At 36.5% G+C, this 12,691-nt stretch overlaps 1 protein-coding gene across 6 annotated transcripts in view; it reads left to right on the forward strand.

Moving 5' to 3' along the window:
* The window catches only part of SLIT2 (slit guidance ligand 2), a 269,110-nt gene that overhangs the window by 21,977 nt on the left and 234,442 nt on the right, over window positions 1-12,691 (forward strand). For all 6 annotated transcript variants that reach the window (XM_072861841.1, XM_072861843.1, XM_072861842.1 and 3 more), the window contains exon 4: window positions 107-178. In XM_072861841.1, coding sequence (XP_072717942.1) covers window positions 107-178 — 72 coding nt within the window. The remainder of the gene's footprint in view (window positions 1-106; window positions 179-12,691) is intronic.

Consider the following 12,691-nt stretch of genomic DNA (forward strand, 5'->3'; position numbering starts at 1 on the left):
CTTTCAAATCAGCTTGTTACAGCACTGGGATGCCTGCTCAAAGTGGTTGCATTGCATTGCTGTAGCACTTGTAATTTAACACAGCTTTTTCTTTTTCTTTCTAAAGGCGCCTAAACAGAAATAACCTCCAGTTGCTTTCTGAACTGCTCTTTCTGGGGACGCCGAAGTTATACAGGCTGTAAGTAGGCATGACCCAATAACTCTTATTCTGGAAAATTTGGAATTGGCCTGTTATTTTGTCTTGCATTAGGTTTTTTGTCTTTTACCTCAAACAGGGCTAAAATGCACCTAGGAACACTGATGTTTTGTTTAAGCTGAGTACTCTGACTGCTTTGCAAGTGTTTTTGTTTTAAATCTAGGTTAGATACTGATAGTTGTATGAGACAAAATATTGTTTCATCCATTCCCACTTCTGTAATGAAGTTTTGCTGAAAATATTTTTGGCTTTCCTTTTCTCCTGTTTGTTTTTTGGTTTCTGTGTTACAAGAAATAAAAAATGCCTGTGGAGATTTTAACCTAGAGATACAGCACTCTATAAGCACTTTGGTTTTGTGATGTTCTGTTTTTGTGGCTGTACACACTTGACCAGAAAAATCATAGCGCTGGCAAATGGTAGGTCTGTGGAGAAGTCTCTCCTGTGTCCCCTCACAAAGAAAACAAAGGCAGTAACTTAAACTCTAGGAAGAAAAAAACCTATGAAATGTATTGCCTTAAATAAAAACTATATTAAATTGGGTAATGAATTTTTGTTTTGGTTGTATTCTTTGGTTTGATAATGTTTTACTCCTGGCAATATTTTTAAATTAATGTTTTGACCCGTTGGCCCTTTTAAGAATGCACTTGTTTCTGTTGCAGTAAAAACGTGGAATGAAGTTTAGATACTGATTTCTGTATTTATCTACATGATCAGTTATTGTAACAAAATAAATTTTAAGGTACCTTTAAGTTACAGTATGTGGTATGGAAGGGATACAACATGACATGCTTAAGCAGGCTTTGAAATGGTTGTACAAATTCACCCCTGTTTTAATTTGATATGTATTTGACACATTTCTTTAGACTTCAGGTGAGATTTCTGCTGTTGAAATGTCTGATTTTATTGAGTTTCAGCCCTTGTGTGCTTGGGGAAAAAAAGAGTGAAGGTGGAAGAAGGTGGGGTTCCTCTGATTTGTTTCCACTTTAGTATGTGGAAATATTCTTGAACAAATGGTATAATGAAGCTTTTATTTTTAGCAGTTGATTTCTGTTTTAATATTGTGAAATAATAGTTCTTTTTCCCCCCCTTGCAGTAGTATGAAATAGTAAACTGAAAATGACTCTGTTAGTGTAAACATTGTTCACTGTATTTTTGTTTCTTTTCTTTGCTTTGGATGTATGTTTTGTTTCCAGAACTTCCCTGTAGATGCAATAAGTTGTTAAATTACTAGGCCAGAAAGCTTATGAAGGCTTTTGTTCTGACAAACAAAAATATTTTACTCTGCTATAATATTATAATACATTCATATGTGGTTTTATATATTAACACTTGAGTCTCTTTTATAATTTCCATCAGCCATGATAAAGATATTACTTCCATCAGGAAGGAAAATGAAAGGGATTTATGATCATTTTATTATTCCACCTATAGTGTAATGGTTGTTACCTAAATTCATATAAAATAGAAATGAGCCGTAATTCGCAGGCAAAAAATGGATGCATACTTCAGGCAAAACCATACTTGAATATATTAGTTCAGAATTGCATATTTGATAGATGCTAGTCTTAAATCCATAATGTCCTCTGACATAAAGCACACAACTGCTCATAGCGTATATGGTGGAAAGTAAGAGATCACTGGCTTCACAGTATTAAATTTCCTCTGCCTAAGGGTTATTGTTGATCAGACCATGAAAGTGAATGTCTGGTTATAATGTATTCATGTTTAAAAGAAAATATGAGCGATACTGAACATCTACAGTCACTTAACACTAAATTTGTAATTCAAAAAATGTCAGGCCAACAAGGGGATTGATGCTAGTTAAATGTTCTTGGTTGGTTTTCAAATTATATGTAGCTTGATCACAAAGAGTATAAAATGATTTGGTTTTTTACATCTGCCATTGTATATGCTTATACATATTTACATCCAAATAAATATTTCTCAGGAGAATTAAAGTTCTCTAATCATGATCAATAAAATGTATAATAAGCTTTGGTTTAGTATTTATTTTTGGCATTTAACAGCTACTCAAACAGTGTGTGTACTGTGAGTTTTCAACATACTATTGAGCTTCTGTGAATAATAATTACCATTTGACCCTTGGCTGTAAACGAGATGCCAGGTGAAGAAGCACATATGCTTGTTGTGTAGCCTAAATGCGATATAAAAGAAAGAGGGTACACTGTATATGAATTATGATTAGACACAGTTGGTTGCCACCAGCGGCCGGCTATGCTTTCCCTTTGCTGTCTGCTCCAATTTCTCTTTGGACGGGTTGAGAGAGCACTGCGTGTTCAGGTCAAGATGTTTGCCTAGAAATAGTAGTACAGTTGCAGCTGTGTTTGCTGGAGCAGGAGACTAGTTTAAATAGCATTACCATTTATCCAGTCCATTAACAGAACTCTGTAAAATAATACCAACTCTGCATAAACTACAGGACAGTGTAATAAAATTACAAGCACTTGTTGACAGATGGGAAGTGTAAGTAAAGGAAAGCTATAGGTTGAGAATTTAAAAGAGACAGTGCATTATTTTCTGTGTCTAAAGACACTTGATTTTCAAAGGTAATTAAACTATTTTTCAGGTTACTTTCTCTCAGATCTAGCAGCCTTCCAAAAAATCTCCTGGAACTAGTTAAAAAGGATAAATTTAGTCAAAACAGAAACTGATTTTCCCATTAAGAGTTATCTGCAAAGGTGTTTTGACATAAATATTTCAATAGGAAGTAGTTAATGCTAAAAATAGTATGAGTAGTGCTGTAGGGTAATTAATCTTACCTTGCAAGGTATCTTTCAAAGCAAAATGTACATGAACCTCTGTTTTGATCCAATACTGTTAAAATAAAGGTACTGTTGTAAATCCCCTGGGGTAATATAAGTCCTTGTTCAGCAAGCATTTTTCCTGCGAGAAGGGGGTGCGTTGTTTTCAGTGACCTGTATGCCCACTCGCACTAACTTGTCTAGCATTGGCGATGGTACCTTAGTACAGAGAACTTCTACAGCCTAGTGAGTGCTTATCTGAGACAAATAGATTTTGACTGCTTACTTTGGCTGGTTAGATCACAGTTCATTGATTGCCATTTGCTGCAGCATACCAAGTGCTGGACCCAAAGCTGTTTGAAAATTCAGTTTTAAAAGATACCTTTATTAATCAGTAGCATGTAAAGGTTATTGAATTCCATGCACAAAGCTTGTCCCTCTTGATTTACATTTCTTGTGCTTGGAATGAGGTTAAGTTTCCTTACTGGCCAATATTTGCTGTATAAGTTAGGCAATATTGGCTTTGAAAAAATAATCTTTCTAGTGGATGCGGTCTGATATTAGATACGTTTTCCTTCTAATATAGGTACTTGAGAAGGTACACATCGTAAGATGTTTCTCCTCTAAAGGAAAAAAATATTAATATAGTCTAATTAATAAACAGTTTTGAGATGTCTGTTAGTCACTTCAAAAAAAATTCTGAACAGCTAATAATTAGAGGAAAAAAATAATAAACATAAAAAAAACTTCAAAAAAAATCTGAGGCCAGAACAGCAGCGGCAACAACAACAACAAAACATGCTGCATGGGGGGCCCTTGCAAAAATTCCTCCTGAATTAATTTCTGCCAGCTATGACTAAAGTGTGTGGTACTAGATGTGTCAGACACCATAGTTCTCTGCTTCATTTTACTCTTGGCCTCTTTGGCCCCTGCCACAATAAATCCCACAATGGTTAGGCAGGAATTGCAGGTTACAGTTGCCAGGGTTACCGTTGTCCGGTCGCACCGACATCATTACTCATCCAGGCTGCTACCCCGAGCGCCGCTGCCCGCTCCCGGCGCGGGAAGGCTGCGGGCGGCTGACGCAAAGAGGAGGAAAGTTCTCCAGGCGGCTCTCGGGTCGGGTTTTCGAGCTGCTGCAGGAGAACCTGTGATGTGCATCAGTTGCCTCTATACCCTTTTGCTGAGCGTTGTGTTGTTTCCACCTTTGCCAAGAGAAAAAAAAAAAATCATCAGATAGGAATGAAAAAAAAGAAAAAAGATGGTGCATGTAAGATGCTGAAACAGTGGCTTTTAAAATATCTTAAGTGCTGGTCTCCTTATTGTTAAGGTAGCTGCATTTGAGGCTTAATTTATGGTTTTGTCATATCCTTTTTAACAGTAACCATGGCAAGTGAGACTATAGTCATGATTTTGTAGAGAAGATATTTATCTTCAGTCTGAATCTGTTTTAACAGCTCTGGAGAAATCGCTCATTAGAAAAATGCTCATTATCCCAAAGTCTCTGAAATCTACCTCGAACTGCAAACAGGTGACTGTGGATGTTAAAAATCCAGTGAGGAGCAAGAATGAGTTTTCCCCTTTCAAAAGGCAATATCAGTGAACCTCTCTCCTCTTGCAAGTAGGTCTGCTGTTGGATAAGCGTAATGGCTAGGTTTCCACTGTTGCATGCGCTGCAATAACATTAGTGTGCTCCACCTTGTTGCAGGAGTGTGCTGGATGTGCAGCAATTAAAGATTTATTGGAACATGAATCGTGAAGCCACCTTGTTGCTGGATCCTTTCCGAGAAAGTGTGTTGGTTTTTAGTCATTCGTTTCAGTTTTTGTGATTTGTTAGGGGGCATTCTAGCAGCCTGCATACAAGGAAACTTGGTTATTTTTTTGTATGATAGATTTGAGTCTTACCCTTTTAGAGGTAAGTAGAAACAAATAAGTCTTCCATACATTATGTCCATCCTGCCAGTGTTATGACTTCTTATGTTTTTCTACCACAGTGGTTTAGTTCAAATACAATGTTTACATTGTTTTATCTAAACAAATAATAGGCTCATGAACAGAAAAGTTGGTAAGAACATACCCATTCTAATACTAGTTAGTTTTTGATTACCAGCATTATTTTATTAGCATCACTTTTGAAGAGTGACTATAGTTCTTAATAATAATTTTGAAAGATACTTATTTTCTATTATTAACAAAGAGCTGCTACATACAGTATATGTATAAAATGAATATACAGTTTTGGCTTTGTGGTATTGTAAGCCAGTAACTAAAAGAAATCCCTGATATAATACATTAGAGTAATTACTACTCCTTCTTGCAGTGTAGAAGCACCATTATTATAGCTTTGCTATGTCGGTGCGTTATTACTAATACAAGGTCAGTCTAGAATGTTTTTGGAGTAAATTTGGTCCCATATGCTGCAAGTCCACTGTCAGTTCTGTGAATTTTGTTTTTGCTATAATTACAATCCGTAGATAAAGATAGGATTATCTAAAAGTAGGTATTAAAAAATTTTGAGGTTCATTACCTGTAAGAAGAAACTAAAGTAACTACAAACATGTTGCCTCTGTGCTAGGTTTGTAATACATTATCTCTGGCATTCATTTCTTGTATGGAAGATCTAGGAGAAACTTTTGTAATACGTTGTAAAGACTGATTGTTGCTTCTGTTACCTGCTCATTTTTTAATCTAGAGAGAAAAGTGAATTAGGAGCTTGAATACATTATGTAACTTGGCTTGCATGTGCATCTTTTCTCTTGTCCTACCATCACTTGCTTCTACCTTCAGTTCTTTATTCTCTGCTATAATGTTTCAAAATTGAAAAATTGGTCATCCTTTACAACATAATGAGCAAAACAAATACCACTGCACGTTGCTTCAGACATAAGCCCTTCTTATGTAGGGTTAGAGATGGCAAGATGACTTTTTAGAGATTTTGGAAGTGCTGCAAAAACTTGTACAATTCATCAGGTGATTTATTTTTTGAGCACAGAAACAAGAATTATATATATTCATTTGTTGTACAACTTGCAGTACTTATATCCTAGCAACAGGCAACATTTGGCCTTAGATTTAGCTGAGTGAAAGTGTTGGTAGAACCAGAATGAACTTTTGAAATGTAGTCAGGAAAAAAAAGTAAAATATATTATCACTGTATGCAATTATTGGACTTCAAACTTCACTACATTACTCTTCCTGCCCTTTGTGTTAGAATCTCTTAATCTGTAGGCTTTTCCTGAGCTATGCTTTCTTTTGTATTTTCACAGCACCTGCCATGATGCTGTGCAGGAAAAAAAATGCTGTACCAAATATACAGAAATCAGAGTAAATGTTATTTGAAGTAATAGTATGGGATTTTTAAAATTGGAAACAACCTTTTTTCTTGTGAAATGGCTCTCTCAAGGTGGATGTTTGTATTTTTAATTTTGAGATAATTGGGCGGTGTCTTTAAATTGCAGTTAAACTTGCCTTTAATTATAAAAACATAATTTCATGTCTTTTTTTTGCGAGCAATATTTCCTTTGCTATGGGATAAAATGGCAAACTGGATGGACTTCTGGGACTGTAAGCTAATTCCGCTACTGGGCAGATCACTAAATCTTTACGTTATCTGCATTACCAAGTGATATAGTTGCCTAATTTCAGCAAAAGGCATCTGTAGGGATACCCATAGCACTTTTAAAATAACGTGGTGGTATTCAGAGTAACTGAGATCTACTTTAGCTCTGATGGCTTTGTTACCTTCACCTGTTTGGCCCCAAGCATAAATAATTATCCTCCGTATTTTTGTTGACATGATAGCAGTCAAAGAGAAAGGAGATAATTGCTTTTTAATATGAAAATGAAAGTAACTGGTTTGGGGTCACCTGTAACCATACTCATGTCCAGTCTGAATCAGTCCTTAGGTTGTTCCTGGAGGGTTAACCTTGAAAGCTTTGGTAAATTGTGATATAGGAAACCTTTTAGGCAGGAGTTAAGTAGGAAACTGAATCTCAGTGAAGGAAGTAATGAAAAGTAAAAAGGCATGTTGGAGGAAATGCCATTATTATGTGGCGCAGAAACATGGTGTGAAATGTCATAAAGACGACATCTAAGTCTCTGCTTGCACGGAGTGGACATTTAAGTGCAGCCATGTCATCTTGATTAAAAAAAGAATAGAAAAGAGGAATAAATCAGGCCAAGGGAAAATGTGCAAGTATAGAGGCTTGTCCCTATGATGGTTGGTTTCTTCTGCGAGTGGAAGATTAAAGCCTAAAGTAACTGAATAGCTGAGAACAGTCCAAAGAAAGGTTGATTGCTTCCCCTCCAACAGTTCCAATTGATTGAAAAAAGCCTAATTTAAAGTTCTGTTTGTTCTGTGTCTTAAACCATCAGAATTTTCTTTTAGAACTGGGGGAATGCTCTGGAAGAGAAAGAATCCAAGGATAAAAAGTCATTGCAGGCCAACAATTGTTCCTAATCCTCACAAAATGCTGGAGAAATTAAATTTATTCTTTATTGCTCAAAGTGTTACCTAGGTCACTGGGCGATGGGAAAATTGAACTGGAAGTCGAGTAGGCACAATCTTTGTTTTGTGTCTAGATGCTTAACCTTAGACACGACAAGGCATCTTAGTGTGTTGTGGGAACTTGGTTCAGAGTATTAACACCAGGACGTTTATTACCCTGGATTTATAATAGGCTATGCTGTCAGTAGATGAAAATGTTGTGTTTACATTTCAGTGTTAAATGATCATTTAATTAACACCTAAGGAAAAAAAAAACCTTGTGAAATTCTTAGCAGCTTTTATTGTTGGTTTCCTTGGAGGTTTTAATATCCAAGTTACGCTGCAGTTGCTTCTATAAGTACAGCTAGAAAAGACATTTATGAATGTAGTCAAGAAGGACAGACAGTTTAACCCCTGTTGACCCTTCATCCTGAATGTTGATTTATATAGCATTTTAAATGCATTGAATTTGTTTTAAAGCTTCTCTAAAGTTACACAGCATTCAAACACATGTATTTTTCCTTTTAAAAATTATTCCCAAAGTGTACATTCTTAAAAAGAGCATAGTTTTTTCCTAGAAAATTACTAACATATATTTAACTTATCAACAAATATTTTACAGTAGTAAAAAAAATTAAAGATTGTTGTTTTGCTAGATTTGTCTGTACGTTCTCCATAAGAATATACAAGCTTTTATAAGAAAAAGGTTTGAAACAGACAACATATCGTGCACTGGTTGTAGTAGCCACTGTCTGAGTTCTTCAAAAGGAGTAGGAAATTGGCAAGGGAAACAACATTACTACAAAAATGCATATCCACTCTAGCCAGCACAGATCTACTTTCATGTGTTCCATTGTGTCAAAGTCAAGGCTATCTAAAAGCTTTAATTTGCTCTTGGTCCGTAATAATGCTTTTTGTTGTAATGTTGATCTACAAATGCTTTTTGCAATAATGTTGCCCTACAAAGCATGTTTGAGTGTTTTTTTGCATCCTAGAGCTAAAGCAGATAAAATGCTCTTTGTTAAGGAGCAGCTGCTCTTCAACTGATGTGTTTTTATAAACATGCTGTAGTAAAAACTGAAATTACAGCTAGGTTTAGAGATTGTTGTTTTTTTTTTTTAAGGGTGTGTTTTTAATTGGTTTCTGCTTAGGGAATAAAACCCCCAACTTTAAAGCATGTTAATAGATTAATAGTAAAAAACGCAGCATAGCTTAACTCAATTATTGATGACCCACAGGTTTTTTGGTATACTTTTTGTTTTTACTGATGATCATATCCTTTACACATGTCAATAACTGGAACTGAGCTGGAAAACTTAGGAATCTGCTGATACAGTAAATGTTCCTTTTCTCCACACAAATGACACAAACCATCCAACACTTGATGAAATATTACAGCTGCAGTGTGAGTTCTATCTGCCAGTGGGATCTCAATGTTTTTTCAGACTTCTCTGAATATATTTATTAAGTTGAAATTTAATATTCAGATAGAGACTTGTCAGTGGTACTTGCATTTACTTTTTTCTGAAATATTTGACCATTTACAATAAGCAGTGTATCACCATTTTAGTTCATTTTTCAGTGTTTTTAATTGAAAAAAATTTCTGCAATATCCATTTCTTGAATTGACCTGTCAGATGGAGTACTTAGGATACACTTAGGATAGATAAGAGAGGCTTACCCTGTACCACGCTTAGATTACTCTCTTCACTTTGCAGTTCTGGTAGAGATTTTAGGTTTGCTTAACTGGTGAGTGGTTGAGTAGTGCGTACAGGAAGATGTAGGCTAAACTTTCCACAAGCAGGCCGACAGACTTCGGCTGAACCTACATTGAACTGTGTGGGACTGAGTCCTGGTGGGCAGGTCACATCGATTAAGTACCCATTAAAGGGACGCTCATTATGGGAAGGAAAAGTGCCAATATACAAAGTGCAGTATTTGGTCTCGGAGGAGAGCTGAAGCAAGGGCTGCAGCAATGAACAACCCAGGCTGTTGTCCTGATCCTTGTAGCTGTTGTGAGGATACTGGAGCCAGGGCTGGCGGTTTTATTTGGGAAAGGCTGCTTATGAATGCTGAGCGGAGTTTATTCTCTCCCTCAGACACTCGAGGGGCCTGCTCTGCTAATGGCTGTTCAGACCCACCTCGTGGGGAATAAAGCTGGGACTTGCTGAACTCTTTTCATCTTTACAGCCAAGCCCAGGTGCAGGCCCTCCCTGGCTCAAGGGTGTTTAAAGGACCATGCTCTGAAGGCTTCTTTCCATGGCCCTTAATCTTTAAGGGGAAGAAAAACGGGCTGAAATGGGGGGGTAAACCTTTTGGTTAAGTACTCCTTGAGGATTTGCAGGGTAATACGTACAAGAGACAAAATCTTGCCTCGTTCTTTTCATTTCCCCTTCTGTCCAGACAGTTCAATGACTTTTTTATTTTTACTGTGAAAGTGTAATCCATACAGTTGTAAGGAAGGGCTGCTCATACTTTATAAGGTAGCATGTATGAGGAGAGGTTTGATGGTGGCTGTACTTTAATACAGGGGAGACAGAAGAAACATCGACTCTTTTTTCCCCTTCTGTGGATGTTTGTATGAGTGGTGGATAGCTGGAAGGCATTTAGATAGTTGATTGACCTCGAAACTGAAAAGGTTGCATCTCAAGTTTGATAAGGACCACAGGGAAGGGTTGCAAAGATAGGATAACAGCTAATGTAATGAACGGGTATTTGTAGTAGCTGCTTCTCAGAGTGTAAAGATACGAAAGGCTAAATGGAGAGAAAAGAGTGTAAATGTGCATCTTAAAGTGGGAGGAAAAAAAATTGAAAAGCTTAGCACAACTAAAGGAAGTTATTTACGTGAACTAAAAAAAGATACACTCAAACACATACGTATGTTGCAGGAAAGCAGTGATCACTTCTGATATTGGAGAAAATTCCTGTCTGATCCTTACTACTTATACATTAGTGTTAAATATAGTCCATGATTAATTGGTTCTATCATATTCTTTTTTTACAAATTGTGCATTCTTTGTAAAAGACAAGACTGACTTCTCTCCTTGATTTTAGTCATATGTCTGTAAATTCAAGAGAGCAAATACTTTTGTGTAATGCTCCTATGCTATAACTTGTTACAGCAATGGTACTCCACTCATTTATGCCCCTACAACACAAGAACAAAATAAAAATACCAGTCAAAAATCTCATTTTTTAGGTCAGAGTGATTTTTAAAAACGAAAAAACAGAACTCATATGAAGTGGAAAGCCTACCAAATCTATGTAGAGTGCTTTGCTTCTTGATCTCCAGTACACCGTTCATGTCAGAGGTGCAGAAGCCAAAACTTCTCATCTGATACAGTGCAGAGATGTTTCACAGCTAAATTTGAGTTTTGTATGTAGGTTTGGCAGATGTCAAATTTAAATTTCATCTAGAAAAAAGAATCATAACCATAGTGTTGCTCGTCCTTTGGCTCACCAATGAGGGTAGCCAGACATGTTCAGATTTGAGGGTCTAACTGCCAAAGTAGGTAATCTTCACTATTCTGGCTGATAACAGTGATTTTATCGGCGCAAAAGAAGAGAATCTTTCACCATGTTACAAGACTTCTTGGGCTAGGAGATAATCAGAAAACTGTACAACTGTTTTAGGATCTAAAATAAAGATTACTGTTAGTTAAACTTGTTCGGCTAGCATGCCTTACTAAGATGAAAGAATTTTACAACATGCAGTGTACTGTCACCTTTACATTGAAATCTCGCATACAAAATTAGGTTCAAAGCTGCTGGGGTATGGCCAGTTGTGCCACATACTGCTAAAGTTTTAGATAAGGCACTGGGGTGAAGTATTTATTATTGGGACAATTGTTTTGTAGCCTGTTGATTACTGATCTAAACTGTGTAAACAGCACATCAGTAAATTTTGTTAGAGGAAACAATAATAAAGTATTTAAATAATAAAGTATGCCAGAATTGTTTGTCCTGTGGATATGGACTGGAGAATGTGGGAAATACAAAATACAGCAAAACCAAGATTGTGATCACTGGGGAGAAAACTATTGTAAGAGACTTAATGATAATAGCTGTAAATGTACAGTGCAGCATGGGACAATAAGATCTTGCAATTTTGTGCATATGTATCAGACACTGCAGCAAATGGAAAAGAAAATATTTTTAACTATGTTATGTAGTTTTGCAAAACCGATGGCAAGGTGGCTTGCTTTTCTAGCTAATGTTGTGGGATGTTCACTTTGAATGCATTTTTCCATTTTGTTGCGACATTAAAAATATTTCACTAGGATTTTGGCTAAATTGAGTTTTTTGTCTGTTCTTGTAATCAGGTTGCAAAACCTATTGTGTTGTTTGTTTGGTGTCGTTGCCTGCCAGCCAAATGAAATAAAACTGAACTGGATTTGAGTTATGGGGAAGGCTTTAAAATGAGTATGTGCTGTTATGTAAGAGTGGAATAGTGGAAGAATGGCAGTATTGTGCCTAGCATATATGGGGGGAACAAAGAGCAAAACTGGGAGAAGTGTAATTGAATTAGGAGGTTGATTGGTCAAGAAAAAATTTCTGCAGCAAGTTGCAAGTCTTTCAGATGGGTGACCTAAGAATGATCATTTGGCATATATTCAGTACTCTAGTTAAAATACTAGTAATGCTTCCAGATATGAGTTCTTATTAAAGAAATGGAACTCAACAGTCTGCTGGAATTATAAATTCACAAGATTTAACATTTAGGAGTAACAGTGGATGTCGGATTTTCACTGTAGTAGCAGAAAATCAAAGGTTTTTCTGCCATGAATTTTATTCACTGCTTGTCTCCTAATCACTCTGTTACAAGCTGTCTTCATAGTGATTTTATCCACAAAGGTGCCAAGTGGGGAGAACGGCCTAATTCTGTTTTGCAGTATGACAGCTTGCGCTATTTTGTTTTATGTAATGTATTTGACTAGGATGGTGAAGTGGAGTCAGATGGAGCAAGCACTGCTGACAAGTGGTAGTTCTCATACCTAGATAGATCCTAGACAGTGAGTTGGTAAGAGAGAAAATTCTGAAACATGAAAAAGCTGACATTTACCTGGAAGTGGCAAATACGGTATTAGGAATCTGCTGATTGCTGATTTGTCTTTTTGTCCAGGGAAGACTATTTGTCTTACAAGAGCTGCAGATCACCATAATAGTTTGTAATGTAAGATTCAGCCTAGAGAGCCTTTCAGCACTGGCAGAAAAGTGTTGAAGTGTTATCAGCATATTATTTCACAT

Source organism: Ciconia boyciana, chromosome 5, assembly GCF_034638445.1.
Source record: "Ciconia boyciana chromosome 5, ASM3463844v1, whole genome shotgun sequence".
Classification (NCBI taxonomy): domain Eukaryota; kingdom Metazoa; phylum Chordata; class Aves; order Ciconiiformes; family Ciconiidae; genus Ciconia; species Ciconia boyciana.